The following is a 25,697-nucleotide window of genomic DNA, read 5'->3' on the forward strand; positions in this document are numbered from 1 at the left end:
ACAAGGCAGAAAAAACGTTGAAAAAGGGCAAGAGTTTCTTAAAAGTTGACATTCCTGAGATTTATTTTTACCTCACAACAGCAATACTACGTATATAATACTGTATAAGCTGATTTTATATTTTAAAAAGGTAAAAGCTTAATATGCAGATTAACCGGAAACTACATTTTTCAGAAATATGCAGTGGATTTAACAATTCCCTCTGAAATGCAGTAGAGTAAAAGCCAAGTCTCCCAAAGAGGAAATACTATCTAACAGTACATGAAAACTGTATTTACTGTATTAATACTTTCCACCTTTTGATGAAGCACTATAAATACAAACAAAAGTCAACTTTATCTCCCAAATATCCGTCATTCAGAATTAGGGGTGGGAAAAAAAATCGATATTGCAATATATTGTTGTGCTCTCTGTCGCAATAAATAATCGATACACTAACGCCCAATATCGATATTTTATTACAACACAAAATGATTAATTTACCCGTTGTCATTGTCACTGTCACTACCCAATATCTACCATTCTGTTTGCGGGGGGCGCTGTTCGAGTAAATAGGGGTAAAGTGGCACAAACAGCGGCCGGTGAAGAACACAAGTTAACTAAACAACAGAGAATTGCAGAAAAAAAGAGAAGCGAGAAGAATGGCGGAAAACAATAAAAAACTAATCAAAGACCCACCCGCTAGTTTCCACTCTAAAGTGTGGAGACACTTCGGGTTTTACGAGACAGTCGACGGAAAGGCACTGGATAAAAACTATGCAATCTGCAAGAACTGCTTTGCAAAGATAAAATATAACTGCAACACTACGAATCTGCAAATGCACCTCGTTCGCTATCACGGTGAACTACTCTCAGGTGATAATGAGGGTAAACCAAGTCAGCCGACAATCACTACTGCGTTCAAAGCAAAGCTCCCCTTTGGGTCGCCGAGGGCACAGAGTATCACTAAGTCCATCGCCGAATTTATTTGCAAGGACCTTCGCCCTTACAGCGTGGTCGAGAATGATGGATTTTGCAGAATGTTGACAACACTGGAACCGAGATACGAGATACCGAGTCGTCGGCACTTTACAGACAAAGTCATCCCTGCATTCAATGCAGATACCAGAGCCAAAGTGGAGGGTGCGCTCAGTACGTTTCAGTATTATGGTTTACACATGTTAATGTTCATGTTGTTTTGTAATGTTCATGCACTTTTATCTGTCTAGATGTACAGTGTTTACATTTAAGACCAGGAGGCAGTGAGTTATGCAAATGCATATTTCTTTGCACAATGTTGGAAATGTTGGCATTAATAAATGCATAAAATTTCCTTATTTCCTTATTCCTTCTTTTTCTTTTCAGTCACATATATCGTGATATATCGTTGATGAAATTTTTTCCAATATATTCAATATCGTAGATATCGCGAATCGTGATATTATCATATCGTGGACCACATATTGCCACAGAATTGAATCGTGAGGTACCTGTATCGTCCCACCCCTATTCAGAATGTAGGTAAAATCCACAACAAAAAAAACCCGACTTCCTGTCTCACACTAGCTCTCTCTGGCTAGCTTACTGATGAGAAAAGTGAAAGCAGGTTTGTTGTTCCGCTACGAGCCTTGCAGAGGCGCACTCTCCCTACGTGAATACATGTTCAGACATTTGTGAGGCGCAAGCATTGTATGCCTGTTTATTTCAAAAAGCCTTGCAGCCAAGCTGTTTCAGCTGTGTACTGTACCAAAAACATCCAACACACATGAGTCTGTTTTATGATTAGTATATCCAGTATAGTATGAAGAACTGTAAGTTAGGCTCATTATAAACTTATACAGGGTACATGAGCACTGGATTCCTGAGAGAGATTAAAGAGACATTCCCTTCATTTTTCTTTAAATTACTGGCAGATAACACTAAAAATAAGGACTTTTATATAAAACATATGACTCAATCATTCAGAGCAAAGACTATGACAATACACAAGTAAAAGGTTTATTTTTTATTTAAATTAGCATAAAAAGCAAAAAGAAAACTAAGAACCATGTATAACAGGCTACAGTCAACTTCAAAAACATTCATAGAGTTTGATGCATATAGTTTGTGAAGTTGAAAATATGCACTTTATAAAAAATAGATATCTACATTGTAACATAATGAACACACAGTATGCATTTCCCAAAGTGGCTACGTGGTGTGTACATTTCCCCCCAGTGATATATATATAAAAAAAAAAAAAAAAAAAAAAAAGATCTTCACCACTTGAAAGACTGACAGCAGTACTGAACATGATCTACATTCTATGGAAGAATATGCATTTGTGACAGGCTCTAAGGCCTTGACTGACTATATAACAGATAATAAAGCAGAAAAATCAAACCAAGTGGCTAAAATGTATCCACAAAATCTTGCTGTCCATCTTGGTCAAAAGCTCAGGTCTTTACAAACAATTTAGTTTCACCACTATACTTTAAAACAGGAGTGTATCGGCTGCCAAATGCCAGTTCTGACCACCAAGAAATGGTTTACTTTTACAATTTAAAATCTCCTTTTTGGTGTCAAAAGCATTGTGCAACATTTACAAACACAACATAGTTTACATAAAATATGAAATGTGAGAAAAACAATTCCACCATAAGATGAAAGGGACTGATTGGAGGTGGTGATAATATTCAGCCTTTAGAGACACAATTGGGAACAGGGTGGCACGTGACAAATCACACAGCTGAGGGTTGGGTGCTGGAAGGGGACAGTAACTGTGGGACTGGTAGGTACATGCAAGGTGGATTGCCGATGCTGCTTTAGGGCCAGGGGATGTGAAGAGAAAAGCCTGTTTGATTACATATACGAGGGAGGGGGTTATTGGAGCAGTAGGTAGTAGAGGGGAGTCTTAAAGTCTTACAGTGAAATCTACTCCTGGGCCTCTTTGCCAGTCATTTTGTAGATCTCAGTGGGGCCATCAACATGGGTGATGGTAGTAGTGAGCTGGATGTCCTCTCCACTGTTTGCTCCGGCATCTCCTGCTCACATGAACGTGACACATCACCAACACCGAAATTACCAATAATATAAACGTGAATATAAAAACATTTTAAGAGCACATATTTTGTTGTTTGGGTTCTCGTTGTGCATATTCCTTCGTAATACTGCAGGCAATGAATCCATTGCATATAAGTAGGTTTAGCTGAATTTCATTAACATATATACTTTCAGCTTGTTCGAAACAGAAGTGAAACTCAAGAGCCGATAAAGTAAATCGCCCCTCCCATGAGATTGGTTGACGCATTTCAGGGAAGGCTTCCAGAACTTCAAACACTCTTTTTCTCTCCCCGTGTCACTGACGTCAGGAGATGGATGGATGGTTTTCATTACTTCCCTGCTCTCCACCACACCTCCCTCACCATCCCCCATCCTCTCTTCACTGTTCCCTTGCTTTCCGTCTGGAAGGAAGCCTGGTGTCCATTAGAATCACCGTCTCGGGCCAAAGAGACCCTTCTTTCCCCTGGGAATCTGGGTCCTTCTGAATCACCAACCCCCCCCTTCCTCCAAAAACAAACTTTGGATGAATAGGCAGCTTTACAGCAGAGGACAAAACACTTGTTCCCCATCAGAATGAAGTGAGAGCTACTGGGACACTAATGAAATTTAACCAATAACTTTAAACACAATGAGAAGGTTTATTTATGTAACGCTTAGGAGTAACGCAAACTAACTGTAATAAATTATTTCTATAATTATAGCACCAAATTTTCCAAGATGTCAACCTAAAACTTAAAGTAGACAAGAAACAACAGGGTTTATTTCTAATCCTAATATATTAAAACATTAAGACTTAAGGCTTATATCCAAGACTTTACTGCTACAATGACTGAAATTGTTCATTTTCATCCTAACTACATTACTTTAAAGCAATAGAGAGCATTTACAACAGACACTTCATCCATCTTATTCCTTTAGAAAGCTAGTAGAAATATGTAGTTACCAGTTATGCACTGACCACTTGACTGCTCGTCTCCATAGCGTTTGTGAGACGGCGCATAGAGGAACATGATGGCGAAGACGTACAGGTTCCACATGCCGTAGATGCCGGTGAAGAAGGCGCTGTTCACCTGCACCGTGTGTCCTCCCCAGTGCCAGTGGCCCTCATTCACCTGGACACAGGCAAATACATCCTTTTTTGTGTTACTGTTCTTAGGGCAGAGCGTTGTATGGCAGGCTGCTTGTATGTTTTCAGACAGGACCAAACTTTTTTTATCGTCACTATGAAATAAAAAAATGTCACCAATTATCACCTAAATAGTCCCAACTGTGGAGGGTATTACCTTTTGCTTTCCTAACATTGTGGCACTCACCTGACTGATGATGAAGAAGATGACAGTCATGGCAGCACAGGTCAGAGTGACCAGCATGAGGAACTTGAACCTGAAAATCAGACCCTACAGGGTGATAAAGGGGATGAGTTAGTGACATAACAGTTAAGAAAAACATACGCCATGTAATGGAGAAATCCTTTTGTACGGTCATGAACAAATGGTTTGGTAATGAACAGTTAGAAACGCACACACACCTCATAGTGCAGGCGCCTGGCCTTGGACATGGCAGGCAGGGACGTCCTCTTACCGCTGATGTTGCGGAAGACTTGAAAAACCATGAAGCAGAGGAAGAGGAAGTAGAGACAGGCACAGATCCCTGCCACAATTATGAATGCCATCTGATGCAACAGCAGTCAAGGAAATAACCAAAGAACACTCTCCTTTAAAAAGAGTCAGCAGAGTGGTGGTGCATACTGTAGAAATATGGAAGATGTAATTACTTAAAAACTGTTTGTCCACAAATACAGACTCCTCATTCTAAAGCAAGCAGACTTTGTATACTGGTATGCAGGTTTAGCCTTATATGCACCAGAGTGACATTACATATATATTGCAGACTGGAAAATGGGCTAAGTGGCGAGACAATTTGCTTGTATCTACACTTTAAATCATCATGGGAAAAAAAAAAAAAAAAACTGCTTTTAAATGCTTTGTAAGGTTGTGTGTCCCATTAATAAAACCTTAACAGACTTCACCGCAGTAGAAGGCACGGCAGAAACATGTCAGCGGTGGGCCTTATAAAGATTTGATGACCCTGGTTATAGACACTGCACCAAATGATTTAAAATCAAGCCGCTGAGAGTCAGCAACACTAAGCAAGCTTTTTTTGCAGACTGAAAAAAGCAGGGTGTTTGGCAGTTGTTTTTGAAGAGCTGTGCTGATGAATCTTGCATTGCTCAGCTTGGCAAGCAAGGAAAACAAAGCAGTACACGCACATAAACCCATCATCCCGAGTCCCTGGGCTTTCACATATGGCATTACTAAATTATTTCTCATCTTATTAGTCTGGACATCAGTTTCCAGTTCATGCTAAAAGCCAACTAGATGAACCTCTCATACATGTACTGCAAGAACCAGAAGCAGGGCATGGAGCCATGACAACTTGAGCCTGAAGATGAGACAGAAACAGTGTTGCAGTTGGCACAGTATTAATAAAGACATGAATCTGTTCCAACAAGAGCAGAGGAACAACCATAAACATGTTTATTGGCTGCTAAACTGAAAAAAAAAAAAAAAAAAAAAAAAAAAAAAACATGATTTGGCCATTTACACTCTCAAAGGGTATTTATTAGCTTCCTACCTGTCAGACTAGCTGTTTACAGGGGTGATGGAGTGCTCTATTTCTGATACTGTTGTCAAATATTAGTTTAAAAAAAAAGAAAAAAAAAAAAAAAAAGGATACAGCAAGCTCAGTTCCTACATCAGACGCCCAGATGCTGTAGAAGGGGTTTGTCAGCTGGACCCCTCTGGTGACACAAAACAAACAAAAATGTAATTTTATTTTATCTCTTTTGAGCATGTCACAGCATTTCATTACATTTCAAAAGCACATAACACAGCATGGAGATTATGCATTAAATTAAAAATAATTATTATAATGTATTGCAAACTGATTTGTAACACTTTTGTAAAACAAGTCTCTTGTTGTTAGTAGTGAGAAAAAAAAAAAAAAAAAAAAAAAAAAAAACTTGGTCTCACCTTTCGCACATGTCAAAGATAAAGAGGCAGAAGGAGCCAAACACGATGGGTCCGACCTGCTTCCAGTAGACCGAGAAACGGTTCCTCTCTGTCTGGTCCTGAGAGAAAAGGACAAAACAGACTTAAAGATGGGATATACTATAATACATTTCATAGATCATATATGGTACAACAAGTCCATTATCACCAAATTCCATCTTGATCAAGATCATACTGTAAATAACATTATTGCCCTGTAGCCAAAATAAGTACTTAAGATTTTTTTTTTTTAATATTTCAAGGCACCTGATGTGAATGAGTGCACCAGGCTAAGTGTTGACACAGATGCATCCATTAAAACCGCACATGCTGTGAAAAACCTTAGAGCAACTGATTTAATATACAAAAAGGTCTCTATATTGTTAAATATCAAGAACTGGTCCAGATGTGTGTCCCCATATCACTCAGATCAAATATTCTGACGGTCACCTCATGCGGTTACGATCCGACCACAGTGTACAAACCTGGCAGTTAATGCAACCTGGCATGATCGGATGAGCCAAACAAGTAGGTGTAAATAAGATACAGCCTTAAATTGTGTCTGCTTCTATACCACATTCTTCAGTGCTACTAATGTTAGTCCTGACAATATCATTAAAAATGTACAGTGCCTATAAAAAAAGGTATCCAGCCCCTTGGACTTTGTTTTTAAACTTTACATCAAAGCAGATCTACAGCATACATATGTAGGATTTTTACCACTGATCAACAGAATGTCAAAGTGACACAAAAATATGAAATAGCCAATTGCACCCCCTTTACTACGACTCCTCTAATCACAGCTGGTTTCATAATGTACTAAACACACACACAAAATAAACAAAGAAAATGGCAGAGCTGTAAATCTGCTTCGCGTCGGTGCACAGTGTGAGAAGGACACTAGTGAGGAAGGCCACCAAGAGGGCAACTGTGGCAACTCTGAGCTGAGATGGGAGAGACAGCAGACAGAAACTGTTGGCCTGGTGTTTCACCTGTCCCACCTTTACAACACACAAAGCCAAAAAAAATAAATAAATCCCACAAAAAATAAAACGCAACTACTTCCATGAGTTTGAAACAATGCAGAAGAAGGGTTTTATGGCCAGATGAGATCAAAACACACCATCACGAATGCTTGTGATGGCAGCATCTTGCTGTTGAGATGTTCTCCACAGAAGGCCCTAGAAGGCTTGTGCAGTTAGATAAAAACGAATGCAGCTAAATATAAAGAAATGCTGCTACAGTCTGCAACAGCAATGGCTTAAAAACTATATTAAATGTCTTGAAGTAGCCACATCAGAGCGCAGACCTCTATACAATCCAGAATTTGAGGCAGGACTTAAGTTCAGTGTTAACTCCATGCAACTTGACAAAGCACAGAAGCATTGTGGAAAATTGCAGTGTCCATATGTGCTGATACAGACAGAGGCTATAAATGTTGACTTGAGTACTTGAAATAAATTATTTTTGTTTTTTTATTTGTCACAGCAGACATTTTGACATGTGATAGCAGGAAAAGCACAGGTGTAATTAATAACATTAACTCCAGAGTGCACAATACCAGAACCCTGGAAATGTTATTAAATACACCTGTGCTTTTCCTGACATATCAAAATGTTTGTCATAAAAAGGTCTATTGTGCATGAATGCTCGCTGCCGTGGCTTAATGACACCTGTGGAACAAAGCCATCATTAATGTTATTAGTTACATCCGATCATCTTTTCCTGCTGTGACAATTCAAAAGATCAATCTACAATGATCAATCTTTCTATTGATGAGTGTCAAAAAAAACTTAATTAGTTGTAAAAAGTTTACAAAGTTGTAAACCAAAAACATGACAAAGTTCAAGAGGGGATGAATGCTCGAATCAACATGAAATCTGTGGTTTATTTGCCAGCAGCTCCACATGACAAGCCAATTACTGAAGCCCTTGTTCTACTTGTACTGAATGTAAAGGATTAGTGACTACATACTGTAGTGTAGCAGAGACTAAGACTTTTAGGTTTTTTATCATGAAACAAAAACTGGAGCTCTGGTGCAAAATATCAAGCAGGTAGTCTGTACAAAAATGCACATACCCGAGGCATCCTGGAAAATCATCAGAAGACTTGTACCACATAACCACAATACACCCATTTCAAATCCAGCCAGGGATTTGAAGATATTTGGAAAAATATTTGGGGGAAAAGGAACACATCTCTCCAGTGTATGAGAAGGTGAAGAGAAAAAAATATTTTGAGATATTCAGATTGGCTGTTATCAAGCACCGATGAAAGGATGTCATGCACGACTCCAAAACTACACTACACTATGATCACTACATATCCAAAAGCTGGGTGATGAAAAGTCAGGGGCTGCAAACAAGAGTGTACAATGAGGTATACACAGGAGTTGATCTAGGAGCGTGTGCCGAGTGGAACCTTGAGAACAAGCAACCAGGTTTAGGAATAGATAACGTAAGGGACACGTTACTCGTCGAGGCAGTTGGCTTGAGGTGCCTTCTGTGCACAATACACTGCTATCCAATCCAGAGAGGTGAGGAAGGGTAAAGAGACGTCGTCCTGTCTGAGGCAGACATGGAGATTGTCAGAGAGGTCACCGAGTTAATGGACCCCATCTCCATGACTGACTCAATCCAGGCTGATTAACAGACGTCAGACAAGAACGACCTGCGAGTCATTTGTGGGATGATGGTCAAGCTCAGGGAAGATTCTGATGGCTGATAGACAGCTCTCACACGTCTTCACTTGTCCTCTGACCAGAACCCATGCTGCAAAGAACTGCATTTCCTGGACAAAACTAACAGTGAGATAAGATGGGAAAAACCTTTTTCCATAAAAACACCTTATCACCTTAACTTTATTTATTTTTTTATTTTTTTTAATTATAGGTTTTAACATTAACTCATAATGGCAACATTTAAATTTGTATCTTTTTTTTTTTTTTTAAATCAGAAAATGGGCAGTTCTGTTTGACAACCAAACGTATCAATACAGTATACCATGTAATACTTAAGACAAAGAGTGTAGAAAAAACAGTGATGAAGTAGATGCAGCCAGAAAACAATAGGCCTGATTACTGATTACTGGGCCATCTTGAAACTATTAGGTCAGTTTCAGGTGAAACTAGCTATTAACAGATACTCAGGCAGACTCCTTCCTGAGGGCAGGGCTTATGTAACACATAGCTTAAATTTCTAGTTCCCGTCCCATTTTTTCACTATTGAGAATGACTTCCGGATGGGAGCTGAAACGTCTTGATTCTGAAAACAGTGTCCAGATGACTACGACTGAAACCTTTTCTACGATAGAACACTCCTGGACGAATGAGGGACTACACCGTCTTAGTGTAGAAAAAAAGGTCGCAAAAAGCAGACAAGTGGAGGTATTGCTAAACAAATGTGGATTTGTGTTACCTAACAAATGTACACCTAATAAACAGGCCTACAAGCATAATTGAACTCTTCACAGCTGAGGTGACACACACATACAGACACCTATTCTGTCACTTTCGTGTCTCCTTTGTTCATCGTAAAGAAGAGTCTCTTTTTACATCCACTCACTCAAAATCAATTCTATTAAACATAACATAAAGAAGTCCAAGGGGGGTAAATATCTTTTAAAAGGCACTGGATGGAATTCACAGCTTGCAGTATTGTGATGCAAAGTGTATCTGCAGACATATACACCCTTATCCTAACAAAGCGCTCCATTATATTTTTCATAGTGTTATTTTAGAAGATTGTAAAGTGGTGATTGCTGGGTGGGACACATTAAATACACACACTATACACTTATTTAGATTAACCTGGAGTAAGGAAGAGGACAAGATGCACAAGCGCTGAAGCATTCCTCTAAGCAAGCACTCAGTCTTGTTTTTATCTGAAACACAGTTAATCTTTTTTAACACCATTAAGTAGTCCCAGAATGGCTGTGACGGGACTTAAATACCTTTAGTACTAAATGGCTGTAAGTAAGATTCCAGTTAGCAAGCAAGCAAGCCTGCAGGTCAGTCAGAAAATCATCAAACATTAAGTTACAGTGAGGAAATTAAGTATTTGAACACCCTGCTATTTTGCAAGTTCTCCCACTTAGAAATCATGGAGGGGTCTGAAATTGTCATCGTAGGTGCATGTCCACTGTGAGAGACATAATCTTAAAAAAAATAAATAAATAAAAAATCCAGAAATCACAATGTATGATTTTTTTAACTATTTATTTGTATGATACAGCTGCAAATAAGTATTTGAACACCTGAGAAAATCAATGTTAATATTTGGTACAGTAGCCTTTGTTTGCAATTACAGAGGTCAAACGTTTCCTGTAGTTTTTCCACCAGGTTTGCACACACTGCAGGAGGGATTTTGGCCCACTCCTCCACACAGATCTTCTGTAGATCAGTCAGGTTTCTGGCCTGTCGCTGAGAAACACGAGTTTGAGCTCCCTCCAAAGATTCTCTATTGGGTTTAGGTCTGGAGACTGGCTAGGCCACGCCAGAACCTTGATATGCTTCTTACAGAGCCACTCCTTGGTTATCCTGGCCGTGTGCTTCGGGTCATTGTCATGTTGGAAGACCCAGCCTCGACCCATCTTCAGTGCTCTAACTGAGGGAAGTAGGTTGTTCCCCAAAATCTCGCAATACATGGCCCCGGTCATCCTCTCCTTAATACAGTGCAGTCGCACTGCACACCCCCAAAGCATGATGCTACCACCCCCATGCTTCACAGTCGGGATGGTGTTCTTGGGATGGTACTCATCATTCTTCTTCCTCCAAACCATGACGTCTTAGTGTATTACCAACAGTAACCTTGGAAACGGTGGTCCCAGCTCTTTTCAGGTCATTGACCAGCTCCTCCCATGTAGTTCTGGGCTGATTTCTCACCTTTCTTAGGATCATTGAGACCCCACGAGGTGAGATCTTGCATGGAGCCCCAGTCCGAGGGAGATTGACAGTCCTGTTTAGCTTCTTCCATTTTCTAATGATTGCTCCAACAGTGGACCTTTTTTCACCAAGTTGCTTGGCAATTTTCCCATAGCCCTTTCCAGCCTAGTGGAGGTGTACAATTTTGTCTCTAGTGTCCTTGGACAGCTCTTTGGTCTTGGCCATGTTAGTAGTTGGATTCTTACTGATTGTATGGGGTGGACATGTGTCTTTATGCAGCTAACGATCTCAAACAGGTGCATCTAATTTAGGATAATAAATGGAGTGGAGGTGGACATTTTAAAAGGCAGACTAACAGGTCTTTGAGGGTCAGAATCCTAGCTGATAGACAGGTGTTCAAATACTTATTTGCAGCTGTATCATACAAATAAATAGTTAAAAAAAATCATACATTGTGATTTCTGGATTTTTTTTTTTTTTAAGATTATGTCTCTCACAGTGGACATGCACCTACGATGACAATTTCAGACCCCTCCATGATTTCTAAGTGGGAGAACTTGCAAAATAGCAGGGTGTTCAAATACTTTTTTTCCTCACTGTAAATGGTGCCGTGTACAGTACCATGAGGTGCTCCCCGCAGAAGATGATCCAGAAGGAGAGCAGCATGGAGTAGAAGATGCCCTGCCTGATGTCTCCAAAAAGCAGCATCCAGGTCCAGTTGAAGCCAACAGAGAACCACTCCACTGGGATGTTGATGAACGTCATGGAGATACCCAGAGCAAGAATTACCCTGAGGGAGCAATTTTTCACCATCATTACCAACATCTGTGGGTGGTAGGATTAATAAACTGCAACCATGCATATGTGTTTAAATATATCTATTGTTGCTTGTTGATAATGAATTTGTTATATTTTAAATTAATATCCATAGCAGTATAACTCAGTATACAGCAACCATGCTGTATGTTCAAGAAAGATAAATGGAGACTTAAAAAAGCTACAGCCCCTGAGGAAAAAGAAAATGTAGTGTTGAACAGTGGCAGACTAAATTTAGGGTCACTTGAATTGACAGGCTTTACACCTGAATCTGGACTACATCTTTTACACAGACACAATCAATGTTTTAGAGCAAGGCTACATCTGTGTCTGCTGAAGCAGGCTCATTAGATCTTGGGACATTATTGATTATCCATTCAGCTACAAGCACAGTGTGTCCCTACTGACCTATCCGTTTTTACATAATTCACTGCCTTTCCAAATAAGCCTCATTATTACAGCCAACCTCCCTCAACCTTGAAATCCAGACGTTTAGAGAGAAATATGGATGAATTAAGAACAACCAGCCTACAGAAAGACAGAATAGAGCTTGTCTTCCAAGCGTCTGCAGCAGGTCCCTGCATGCCGCCAGTAGATGAAAGGATGATCGTAAATAGACAGCACAGAGCGTGTAACAGAGCTATAGTGTGTATGTGTGCGTTTGTGTGCGCGAGACGGGGTGGGGGTTGGGGGAGCAGCAGATAAAGGTGACCTGAAAACATGAGGGTACAAACATTTTTTGTTAACGCGCTGCTGTGGGTAATGTAACACAGGTTCTAAGCAATTCCACTCCAGACAGCTCATCAGCAGACAGGAGAGCTGAGGCCGGTATCTATCTGTCTGTGTGTGTGTGGAAAAAAACCAAATGTGCTTGGTATGAAAATCTGTCAAGTTAATGTGGTGAGGTCCTAAATAGACCTTTTACACGAGACATTTTGACATGTGATAGCAGGGAAAGCACAGGTGTAACTAATAACATTAATCGTGTCTGCGTTGCATTTGGGTGAGCCAGTTCCTGGTTTCCGGTGTTGTGCACACTAACTCACTGACACATTTAATTGAACAGAGCCATCGTTAATGTTATTAATCCCACCTGTGCTATTCCTGCTACGACAAGTCACAATGTCTGTTGTATCTTTTTCTGAGCACAGAACATTTTTCAGTTTCCAATTTTAAGAAAAGTCTCTAAAGCCACAAAATGAAGATGATGGATTTTTAACAACTTAAATAATAAAAAATAATTAATAACTTTATGAATTATATCATCGTAGGCCATTTTCCACACTGAAAGTTCCCACTCACATCTGTCCTCTACATTTAAAGGAAGTCTGACACCTCTGTGGAGTAGCATGACAGGAGACTCTGGTAAAGCTTTTACAGCATGAAAAAATCATCCGCTGTCCACAAATAGGGTACGAGTCGCACTTCCTGAGACCCTGCTGGTCATTTGGGAATAAGAGCCTTGAGCCGGAAAATACAAAGGGAAGGAGAGAGACATTGACTGTGTGTGTGTGTTTCATGTTCTTATATCCCAGTGGGGACTTCAACCTGAATGCACACTAACCCATGGCGACTTATGTCACCGTGGGGACAAAAATTGAGGTTCCCATGGGTAGAGACTGCTTTTTGAGGGTTAAGACTTGGTTTTAGGGCACAGGTTACAATTAGGTTACGGTTTAGGGTAAGGGTTAAGGTTAGACATTTAGTTGTGATGGTAAGGTTAGGGTAAGGGGCTAGGGAAAGCATTATGTCAATGTCCTCCACCAGGATAGTGAAACAAACGTGTGTATGTGTGTGTGTGTGTGTGTGTGCTCATGCATGTGGTGTCTCAGCAAGCTGGTGTGTATGTCCTGAATGTGTGTATGCGGCATGTGTCGGTTGAGTGCTAGCTTGCCGATTTTGTAACGCGTTTCACGCTTCGCCAGGCACTTCCCATGGCGCAGAACGCTGCCTCTTACTGATCTGTCTTCCCAGCACGGCAGGGGGTTAGACAAACATTGGGCTCTGAGCATAGCAAACTATCTGCTTCAGGCAGAACTACCTATATTTGCAGCTCTAGCCTTCATGGGGTTCGGTTAAAGGAATGAACACAAATTTCTGAGGTTTTGAGTCTTTTTTTCCCCCCTCTGATATATTTCTATATTTTCAGAGGAAATCTGGCAAGAGGAAGGTCTTCATTTGTTTTGAAGTCAAGCGGCACATGTCACCATTTCCACAGATTTGTTTGATTACACCACATAACTGATAGTTTAACATGCATTTACAATGCTGAGAGTGACCTACTGAATGTCCTTAGATAACATTCCTCCTCAGACGCTTGATGAACAACGCCTTCTGATAGTGACCTTCACTGCACAGAGTTAGCATCACTGCACAGAGTTAGCATGCCCTACTTTACATTTCATCCATAGTTAATATATGCCTTCAACCCAGTAGACACACTGAAGCAGAGCCTCCGCGGCATATAATGAAACCATTACTTTCTTCAAATGAGCATGGTTCACCATAAATGTAAACCTGAGTTCTTAATTGCAGGCGTGACTCAGCCAAAAAAGGTATAGTTCTCTACAAACAATAAATGATGCTAACAATACAATGGTGAACTTAGAACATCACTGAGAAACCGATGATGAGGGAGCTGCCTTACTTCTCCAGCAGCACAGGAGGTCTGCTCATGAGGGTGATCCGTCTCCAGTACCAGATCATGATGATGAGGATGCTGGGTGTGAGGAATGTCTTCATGGCAAACCACACTTTGGTGAAGCCTCCGTTCTGATGGATGCTCTTGGAGGAGAAAAACCATCATCAGTGTCAACTATTTGTGCTGTGTATGTTATTTTATTGGCAAACATGGGCTAACGCTAACACGGTATCACTCAATGGCCAAAAATGTCACTGTCACAGTTGAAAAAGGACCCTCGACTGTGTGGGTCTACATTAAGCAGTGTACCAAAAAGCTGCAAATACTCAGGTCCCTATCATATGGAAACTTACAACAAGACGAATGTCTTTGATTTCTCCGATCCCCACATTGACCTTCTTACGCTCATTGACAGGCAGGCGGATGTTGAGAAGATAGTACTTATGGGCCACGCTGCCGACCTCCATGAAGGGCAGCAGGTCACACTCATAGTAACGTCCCTCGTTCTCATAGGTCTGGAAAACACACAGCAGCATTTCTGGTTTAAAACATTCATCTGAAGATAAAATACTTTAAATGCCTTTAATAATACCAAAGGCACAGCCTACAGACTTAATTTAGCCCCCATAATTAAAAAGTCTCAGTCTGGCTGCGCAACAAGGTGTCTGTGTGTTGAGACATAGACCACTATCAGCTGGAGGAACAGGTATTAGTGTCCAGCGGTAATAAAAAATTGCCCGTCCGTTCAGCGTGTACGCTGAAAAAAAAAAAAAATATCCAGAGTTGGTACACAGCCCTGGCTCTGTAAATGGGAAATAAAAAACAAAGTGTCTCAGACCATGGTGTGTGTGTCAGGTTACATTATATGACTTGCCCATGGCAAACTTATTTTTCAGTTTTCCAAGATATGCTGTTGTTGTGATGTTAGCTATAGTAGCAGGAGAGTTGTGAGTATCGCTGTCTGGGGCTGCTGTGCTGGCTCGGGGAAACGTCTCGTCCTCTCTGGCTGTTAGCTTTGCAGAAGCAACTGTAGCGACTTTTTGCTAATCCACAACCTAGCTAACGTTAGTTACATTACTTGCTGTGTCGTTGTTCGCTCTATATCATGGTATTTGATTTCTCCAGAATCGCATACCCCACCTTTAAGCTAGGTTGTGAATCGCTCCCATAAAAATGGGGTTCATTGGCCAACACTGGTGGCATCAGTAAAGTATCATTACAATTAGCAATATCGAAAGTGGTGGAGCAAAATCCCCTATGAAGTATTTATAGCTCCCAGTATTTGAGGCTAAAAATAACTTTGTAATGTCATGAAATTGCATCAAAAAGAGCTGTGATGACAAAATAAGGTGGTAATAAGGTTACTTATATTTGAATTTGGAACCATATCAATTACTTGATTTATCATCTGCAACAGCAATAGCATCTGTGGAAGCTGATAATCAAGATATCAAGACACTCATGAGAAAGTGACAAATAACAGGCACTATTATTGTTGCAGTAAACTGGAATAAGTTGTTTTTGGTATTCTAAAAACATGCATAATGGTGAGTGTCATTTACACACCTTGGTAGTAGTGAAGTTGCAGGTGAGCTTCCTCTGTTCGAAAGAATGAGCCATCTCTGTCCACTCACTGACTGTGTCGTCTCTGTAGGCCAGGCCCACGTCAATGGTGGCCAACGCTCCATCCTCTGAAAAGAATTACCACATCAGCAATTCACTTTCAGATCAGTACAAACATTTAGTCAACATTTATTTGTTAAAGACATTGAGTATGCAAGTATGTCAATAAACATCCCAAAATCAAAGTCCAATTTGTGCAGCGTTATGATTTAGACTTGAACTGGCACCAAAATCATTGCACTCAAAGAAATTCTGTGATCTGCAAGCACTGAGTAATTAAGTCTTCCAAAATGGAAAAATGCACTGAATAAGACATTCATGTTTGTCTGTATTTCAATGCCTCTTCTACCTACTCACTGCACAACTCTGCTGGCTGTTATTATCCCAATGACGGGATAAAATTAAGTCCTGATGACAGACAGCCATGGCCTTTTAACTATGAGACCAGCAAAGTGACAACACTGCTAGCACTGACATGGAGGCATTCCACACTATAATTGTACTGTTCATTTGGTACAATGTGAAGAAGAGGAGGATGGACATTTATTTTATTTCAATTGTTGAGAATCTGAGCTTCATGGCAGCAGTTCTATCTGATGTCTGTTATGGGGATCATTAAGGCTGTATTTTCAACTAGACTGGTTTTAGTTGGTATATTCTAAAACAAAACAAAAACACAGACATGTTTTTACAATGCCAAATCATTTGAGTGTTAATATGTGGTCCCGTCACCTGGAATGAGTCTGAAACGGTGAGATTAATAGGATTATTTCTCAGCATGTAAACATATTCAGTGATTCAGTCTGCTCTCCATGGTGGCCCAAATCTAGGTTACTTCCTACTTGACATAAACTCCAACAAGACCTTGAGCTGGCCTCCAACAGCCCAGCCCAGTGAATCAAACAAAAACATCCAAAGCCAAGCTATTAAAACTGCATCTTTAGATCACATTACAAAGCCAAGTGTTCTCTCCTCCAGCCCTCCAGAGTGCCTCTTGTGCCGTTATGAAACAAGCTGGAATGAGAGAAAGAAACCCAGTGGCCTGTGCTGTGAGAAAGAAAAAAAATTTTAAGTAGTGGAGGGGGAGAGGGAACCAGATGAGAACTGGCAGCCGACTGTCTCCGTCTCTGTAATGCCCTCCATTCTGCTATTGGTCGAGCCAGACGCCCTCGAATGTCAGCTCACTTCATGCAAACATTCCACTCCAGTCCAGCGGCCATTGCCACGGAAACTAAGCCTCCTCAACAGCTGTGTTATTGCTGGACTCTGGCCAAGGGGTGCTTGGTGCCGGGGTGGAGTGAACCAGGTGGGTGGAGTGGTTAATAAGGGCGAAGCTCTTCTCTGGGATGCACATTGTCACACAGACAAGGTAGTCAAGAAAGAGATGGCCTTGTGTTCATTTCTCATACAGCTGCAGAACCGAATCCGCCTACCTTTGGCACAGAGTGTTCTGGTCAGGATTTAGACAGACGGGCTGACGCCATTTTGTTAATTATGGAAGACTTGGCTTATCAACATTTTATTAAATCTGAATCCGGTATTCAGTTCAATGAATCTGAATCCTATCAAAACTTTAGCAAATCAGTTTAGGTTTAGGCATCAACAAATTTAATGAATAAAAATTATAATGTATAATTTTTTAAGAACTGAAACGCAAAGACTACAAGCTTTACGTAAGAAAATAAAGTTTTGCAATTTGGCAAAATGACTACCTGAATGTTTTGGACAATGGTCTTTTTTTATTTAGTACGAGAGACAATTATTTGTGTTAGGCTCAGAGACGAACGAATCTGAGTATTTTACCAAAATAAAACCATCTATCAGAATCCAACAGTAACTGCAATAATTGAGACATTTCTTTAATGTCTCAATTTGCTACATATGGATCGCTTTAAAAAAAAAAAAAAAAAAAAAAAAAAGGTCCTCAATCTCATTTTGCATTAAACCAATGAGTGTCACATTTGAGAAAGAAATCCAAGAAAAGTCTGAGGTATCAGATATTATAGAGGAAGTAGTAGAAGTAATTTCCCAAAATTAGATGGCATGCATTACCTGATTAAGTGATACCTACCTTGCATCATGCGATTTGCCTCTTACTTATATTCTTATTATACAACAGCCTAAAGGCTTGGGTATGCTTGAAACGAGCTAGTTTGTACATTTTAACAGGTTTTCCTTTCTAGCATACCTGACAATACAGAAAATACAGAAAAAGCAAAGATGAATGGGTTCAAAATAGTCAGATAATCATGATTTTAAAGTGGGAATGCAGCACTAGCTGGTTTCTAGTACATGTAGCATCTACAGTACTCAGCTCCCTCTACATCCCCTTGTTCTCACAGCACGTCATGCAGCTCAAAAAGATCAAAATGAGTCTGTAGCATCTGGCAGAAAGACCTGTCTGTGGTCCAGGCAGATTCACTGACTCCTCTGTCTGGCAGCCAGGCAGTAAACAACCCACAGCCCCCTAACACATTTCCGCTGAGGCCAAAAATGTGAGCAAGCAAATGATGCTGATGACTGGGCCACCATTGCAACATGACTGTTTAGACAAACCAGACCAGATAGGCCAGATCATATAAAATTAAACCACAAACTTTTTGTTCTCTACATTATTACAGTTACCTCTATTACTTTTCTGTTAATTACAAATTGACCTGAGGTGGATATGTAGCAAGGTTTACAGGAATTTGTCAGTGTAGACATGACTTTATAACACGACTTGTTAAATGTCAACTTGAGTAATGCATAGCTATACATGTTAAGCCATGAAGCGAAAGATGTAACGGAGTGTGAAAACTTCTTTCCTAGGCTTTCCTGGTGATCCACACACTTATTTGACTTTCTCATCATCCTCTCTAATCCCTTCTTTCAGGATCCAAAGCCCCCTACCAGCCGATACCAGTTATCTCCCTCCTCCCCCATTTCCTCTCATTCAAGCACTGAGATGCTGGAGGTCTGTCTATCCACTGATACTATTCACAACAGTGTTGTTTAACACCGGCTGGAGTCGTAAAATCTGTTACAGTAAAGTTGCTGGTGACAATAGAAACTAGATATCTGACAGAGCCTGGGGCCCAAAATCAAAATACATTTATTAAACTTGGCACTCTGGTTCAAGAGGTTGAAATCTGTATGAGAGATTTCAAGCCTCCTTTTCTTTTCTTCCCCAAAACTTTAATGTCACTTCACTTTAAGACTGTTAAGATTGTAGGAAGCTCAGGACTATACACAAACGGGGAGTAATTATTGCACCACTTTACGCCTCTGACATAAGACTCATCCCCCCAAAAAGCACCACAGAGCGCCACAGGAAGTCATTCCTGCCTGTGGCCATCAAACTCTTTAACTCCTCCCTCTAAGTATTAGTCTGTATGACCCTAAGTCATTAAACTGGACATTGATCATTACATCTATGCAATACTTGACACAATTGTGCAATATCCTGTGTTAATACTCCTGGGCAATATACTTAAATTCCCTATTTATTGATATTGATGATATTTATTCATACCTCTATTACTGCTGTGCGATATCCTCCGTCTCATTATAACTAAGCTACACTTAACTTGGCAGTTCATGCACTAGTACTTTATACCATTTTATCATCATCATCATCATCAACAACCGGAAAACCCACTTGGTACTTAATTTATTTTCTGACCTGTATTATAGTGTATTATATTTTGTTGCCTAGTACTTCTATTCCTGTGTGCACTGACGTGATAGTGAGCTGCTGTAGCAAAAGAGTTTCCTCTCGGGGATCAATAAAGTATTTCTGATTTCTGATTCTGAAGAGGTGAAAAAACCATGTTAAACTGTGAAATCCACTAAACAGGGATGACGTCATATCCAAACTAGATAAATCATTTGGTTGTGGGTCTCAGGATTTGAATAATAAGACATTTCATTGCTCAGAGGCAGCCAACAAGAAACCGGTCCAGATTACCTTTCTCCTCTCTTTAAACCTGCCTCAAGGGTGTCTGACACGCCCGTCTACAAAACCCCCAAGGGTCTATGCCACTATAAAGAACAAACAGCAGGACATCCATCATTGTCTGCTGCCTTTCAGTGTAAAAGAAATCTAATCTACTAAAAAAAGACACATTCCTGTGAGTTCCTCAAGCGTTCACCATGATAGACTGAAATTACAACATCGTACCACAATGTCTTGCAGGCAAGGTAATATAAGAAACATAACAGCGAGTATTACTGGTTAAATTGGAAATGACTCTGCACTTGAATTTATGCTGCGAGAGATTAGAAGTGACATTGGGTGTGAATATTTCGGAAGCTAGCTTGGTCACGCTGAGCCTCTGCAAATATTTACCTTCAGATTGTGAAACAGACAAAATATTGACAACTGGAGAGAAAAAAAAAAAAAAAAAAAAAAAAAAAAACACAGAAAAAATGTAACACATGCAGAACGAGAACATGCGATGCACTGTTGATTACCCAAACTTGAAATACAATTAACCAAGCCAATCCTTGTTAATTATCACCTAAATGCCCTTTTTTAAAAAGATTCTCTTAACACCAAGTCCCATGTAAGACAGCAAGGCCTTTTACAAGAATGTGCACGTTAGGTTAGACTTTCTTCCCTCTCTTACATCTTGAAAACCATGTCCTGGAGGAGAAACATGAGCCGTGTTGTCCTCACCCTTTTTTGAAACCCATAAGAAAGCTTTGGTTCTCACCTATCTGGTTGTACATCTTAAATGCGATGTCAAACTGCAGGATGACCAGCATAAACTGGAACCAGGGGCTCATCTCCTTGTTAGGCAGAGGAATGTGGACAGCAAACACAATGTTGTTGGCCTCAATCTTCTTAGCCATGGCCTCATCAAAGGTCCGGATCTTGTCGCATTGGTTAGGACCCCAAGGCATGAACCATTTTGTTTCCTGTCGGTGTTTGACTGTATCCACACACTTGGTGGCCAAGTAGTGGACCGCCGTGGTAGGGCTAGGAGCTGGTGAGACAAAGTGGGAGAGACGTTAGACTAGGTGTCATATTGAAATACTGCAGCAGTGTTTCAAGTTCCTGCCAAGCCAAATTTCCCCTCAAACTACGAAATCACACAAAAAGTTTGAATAAAAAAAAAAAAAAAAAAAAAAAAAAAAATCAATAAATAAAACTTGAGCACTCTGGATTAAACTGTGCATGGACATTATGAATATCTTAGCAACCATTAGGAACAGGTTGGGTTTAAGCCAAATCCAGTCCAAACACTGTTTAGGAAATGCCTGGTTCTCTCTCTCTCTCAAATTCCCGAACACTCTCACGCACCAATTACACTGTTTACGCATTGAGATTCATGCGCTTGAGAAGAGTGGTGTTTGCAGTCTCTACTCACAGGAGTTTAGTAGTGCTTGGGAAAAGATCTATCATTATCATGCGCACACAAAAACTTTGGTCTCCTGTTGTGAAAGCTGGACGTCTGACGTGAACGATGTCAGAGTCGAGGTGTAGCCTCAAGAAAAAGACATTTTGATGATCAGCATGTTCAGTGAGCCTGTTAGATTGACTGAGCTGGGATTTGCCCCTTACTTTCTATAAATCAGGTACAAACAAACAACACGGGGTCTTTTTAAACAAGTAAAGCCATCCATATATTAAACAAAACCTACACTGCCTTCAAAGAATATTCAAGCCACTCCACTTTCTTTGAATTGTGTGGTGTTACAGCCACAATTCACAGCAGAATCACAGTAAGATTTAAAACTGACAAACACAATAATCCATATAGTCACAGTTGATATTCTCAGATAATTTTTTTGACAAAATATTTTGATGGTGGTGGTGCCTGACTCTCCAAATTGGGTTAGGCACATCATATTTCATTTTAATGTCCTGCAGACAATTGAACTGACTGGACATGAGAATGAAATTAATTTTTTATGTGCAAGTTCCCACAGACTTCATGTCAAAGCAGAAACTCTACCATGAACTGAACTGTGCATTGGAATCAGAGTCATCTAAGTGAGAAAGCAAAGTATAGCTGGATCAACCAGTCGATTAATAGATTGGTCGATCAAAAGAAAATAAACTGGAAACTATTTTCGATCGTTTCATCATTCCATTAATTTTTCAAGCAAAAATGTGTTTCTTCTCAAAAGTGAGAATGTGTTGCTTTTCTTCATCATATATGACAGTAAAGAAATTATAAGTAAACATCTCTTTGGGTTTTGGACTGTTGGTTGAACAAAAAAAAAAAAAAAAAGCCATTTCAAAACTTCACTTTGGGTTCTGGGAAATTGAAAATGTCACATTTTCCCTTCTTTTGTACATTTTATAGACTAAATTAATTTGACAAAATCAATCACAAAAAAGCAAAAAAGGTATCAGTAACGATAATTTGAAAAGTGCTGCAAGTTCATAAAAAGCATGTTTGTTAGGCTACATAATTAGGACATCAAAAAATAAGGAACCACCCAGATGCTTCCCAGAAGTGGTCACCTCACCAAACTGAACAAGCAGGCACAAGGCATCTTGGACAGTGAGAGTACAGAAATCGGACCGACTCTCAGAGCCAGGATGGGAAAACTGCAGCATTTTAAAGTCTGAACTGTACACCAAAACAAGCAGGTACCTGGGAGTTATATAAAGACTCAGAACCAGGAGAAAAGATCGCTTGGTCTGAGGAAATGAAAACTTAACTTGCGATGTCTGACAACACAGCTCACACCCCATTCCTACAGTGCATGAACGAACACCTCCTGGAACAACATGTAGCCCATTTGTTCTGCAAAAAGATCTATCACAGAGTGCCAAAGCCCTATGAATTGAATGATGATTTATTTGTCAACAGGACAGGGAATCTAATTATACAGGCAAAAAAAAAAAAAAAACTGAAATATCTTTAAAACAAGTATAGGAGTCTTTGTGCAGTCCAACCAGCCATGAATCCCACTAAATCTGAGGGGAATGACTTGAAGACAAATGTGCAGATGCTTCCAATTTGTTTCAGCAAATCCCCAAGAAAGAACAGGAGACATATTCCAGTCCTGAAAGCGCCAAGCCGTTTGTGACGTATCTAGGAAGACTTTGTAAGCTGTAATTACTGTCGAGGGTGGGAAGTACTGACTCATGGGGGTGAACATGAAAGCCCAGAGGTTTCAGATTTAGCTCATGAAAAAGATCAGTGACATATCTAAGACTCAAGGCTGTTATCACTGTCAAAAATGTGCAGGAGTAATACTTTTAGATCGGATAGTCCGGTATTTTCCTGGTTTCTAAAAAAGGTGTATTATCCATAACTGCAAGAAAACTGTAAAAAAAAAAAAAAAAAAAAAAGGTCTGAATCAGAATAGTTTGTGCCTGTACAGAAGGACTCTGTTACTTATCTGAACATTTACTCATATCTGGTCACTTGTAACTGAGAGCTGAAGGGCGTACACCACAAAGTTTACACACCCTTTGGGTAGCAGACACTCTACACAGTCATAAAACTCAACCAAGGCCATCTTCAAGGCACTTTCAACTGTATAAGTGTGTTAACAGCTGTGTAAAAATAAAACAAAAAGCACACATACACACACACACAGAGCAATACACCAAAATGAATTAAACCCAGTTATCTGGAACCCCTTAGAGTTTAATTATCTAGTGACCCTGTGAGTCCAGCAGCACACCGGCTCCTCCAGTCTCCATCGCAGTGTGTCCAGAATAATGGCCGTCCCCTCAGCCTGCTGACCCCATGCCGTGTTCCCGGGTTTGTCGGGAAACAAGGGGAGAAAAACCCCTTTCTACTCAATTACCCCTGCCGCCCTCAGCCACAGAGCAAACACAAAGGAATCTGGCTTCATTAAAACCATCTCAGCCAGGAACGGACCAAACTAGCTAATTTATCTTTCACCAGCCATGAGTGAGCGGGACTGCAGGGACACACAGAGAGACTGACTGGTGTTTGGGGGCTGTGGATGGTTTCCAGATTCAGCCCATAAGAAAGATAGGCATCTTTCACATGGACTCGATTTCTATCAAGTGTGTGTGTGTGTGTGTGTGTGTGTGTGTGTGGGTGGATTTGAAGAAACTTGACAGCAACTCCAATACAGTCCTCAAGGCAAAACGCAACTTTGACAGCTGTGTGCACCACTGTCTGTCTCAATGCAAATGAAACCAGGGGAAGAGGAGGAAACATGAATGCAACGCCTGCGGGGCGATAGGGATTTGGGGAGAAGGGGAGGCTTCACACAGGGGGAGAGGAGGGAGTGAAAGGGAGGTAGAGATGCTGCCTGGGGCCCCACACAGCAGACAGACATTATATATTAGAGGTGGGGGTGAGGAGGAAGAGGCGGAGGTATGAGGAGAGAAAGGGGGGGGAGAGAACATTCGAGTTTGGATCAAAGAAGTGGAGGGGGAAAAAAAAAAAAGGTTTGATGTATTTCAGAGTATTCCAGTGTTGAAAATCAGAAATTAACCCACAAGTTATGGTCTTTCCTGTGTTATTTTTAGAAGAAGAAATGAAGGTTGTGGCATGCAGGCAGCAAACACCTTGATACAAAGCAGTGATTTAACGTTAGCTGAGGTGCACTTCGGCAGCTTTGGTGTCAAAGTGACTGTTTCAACCGCACCGCATTGTTGGTGCACGACTCGGTCAAGCCCAGGTGGGTAAAATACAGCTAAAAGTTAACGTTAGCGCGTACAGCCTTTTCTTTCTTATGAACACATTGATTAACGCGGTTATGGAGCCATGTAACGAACAGTCCAACTTCGAACTTTGTGCTTTTACCGTTTACAGACGTTAACGTTTAAATTTCAACAGGCACGCGCGCACAAAGACAGACGTTAGCTAAATGATAAAAGTCAGGGATAAATGGAGGAAAAAAACTTACCAATTAAACCGCCGACCATGAAGGCAAACGCCTGAAACAAAAGCAGAGTAACTCCCACTATCACCAACTTTTTGGTGCTCATATTCTCAATAATAGCCCCCGCCATCGCGAAGGAAAGGTTGGAGTAAAAAATATCAGACCGAGCGAGAAACAAACAATAATGTAGTGGGAAAAGGACGAAAACGTTGCATCAACGGCCAGTAGGAAGGCAAGCTGGGCCCCTCCACCGCTCTGCTCCTGCCTTTCAACTTCGGAGGAGGAAAAAAAAAAAAAAGCAGGAATCACATGACCGAATAGCGCTCAGCTTTATCCCCGACCAACCAACACCAGACTGGGGAGAGATCTGTGGAGCGCCACCGCATTGCAATAGAGGCTGGTAATGCAGGTTACCGTGTCAGTGAATGCTTGTAATAGCGCCCCTGTTGTGCGGGTAAAGCCTGCAGGGCTATTTAAAGGAAGGTCAGGTCCCATCTCATGTTTAGTGCTTACATTGTCCTTGATTCACATCAGGAACACATATGGCATTTCATGTTTGTGACTTCTGCTAAATAAGATCAAAAAATGTACCAATATTCTGCAGTTTTTGGTTTGAGATAATAAACGTTAAATTGTCATGGAATTGTAGATGTTAACATTTTCATTTTTTTTTTTTAGACAGTCATTTCAAAGACTTCTTGGCCACATTACTTTAAAACAGCAACCACGGTCCATTTAGTAGTTGCTTTGGGCCTTTCAATCATATGACATGATCTTCATCTGCAGATTGAGTTTTCTCCATGCAGTTGTCACGGAGATGCAGTTTGTCATTTCTTGTGATACTGTTTTTTAC

The 25,697-nt window shown here is 40.5% G+C and overlaps 1 protein-coding gene across 2 annotated transcripts; it reads right to left on the minus strand.

Annotated features, from left to right (window-relative positions):
* Positions 1-1,971: 1,971 nt before the first annotated feature.
* Positions 1,972-25,279, minus strand: wls (Wnt ligand secretion mediator). 2 transcript variants are annotated; one of them, XM_044220321.1, is made up of 12 exons: positions 24,869-25,279; positions 20,731-21,003; positions 15,977-16,101; positions 14,764-14,925; positions 14,417-14,553; positions 11,575-11,743; positions 6,054-6,151; positions 5,758-5,821; positions 4,550-4,693; positions 4,335-4,418; positions 3,980-4,133; positions 1,972-3,002 (listed from the first exon to the last, which is right to left on the minus strand). In XM_044220321.1, exons 1-12 carry the CDS (start codon positions 24,972-24,974, stop codon positions 2,893-2,895), a joined length of 1,626 nt encoding a protein of 541 aa, XP_044076256.1. In that variant the 5' UTR covers positions 24,975-25,279; the 3' UTR covers positions 1,972-2,892. The 2 variants fall into 2 exon arrangements, with proteins under 2 accessions (XP_044076256.1, XP_044076255.1); XM_044220320.1 differs by having other exon boundaries at positions 3,965-4,133; positions 24,869-25,277.
* Between the last annotated feature and the right edge of the window lie 418 nt (positions 25,280-25,697).

Source organism: Siniperca chuatsi, linkage group LG13 (assembly GCF_020085105.1).
Source record: "Siniperca chuatsi isolate FFG_IHB_CAS linkage group LG13, ASM2008510v1, whole genome shotgun sequence".
NCBI classification, from domain to species: Eukaryota; Metazoa; Chordata; class Actinopteri; order Centrarchiformes; family Sinipercidae; genus Siniperca; species Siniperca chuatsi.

Coding starts and splice junctions, on each gene's coding strand:
- wls (XM_044220320.1), bottom strand. CDS start 24,974: ATGGCGGGGGCTATTATTGAGAATATGAGCACCAAAAAGTTGGTGATA. Junction 21,004..24,868: donor CATGGTCGGCGGTTTAATTG/GTAAGTTTTTTT, acceptor TTGTCTCACCAG/CTCCTAGCCCTACCACGGCG. Junction 3,003..3,964: donor AAGTGGTCAGTGCATAACTG/GTAACTACATAT, acceptor TCATGTGAGCAG/GAGATGCCGGAGCAAACAGT.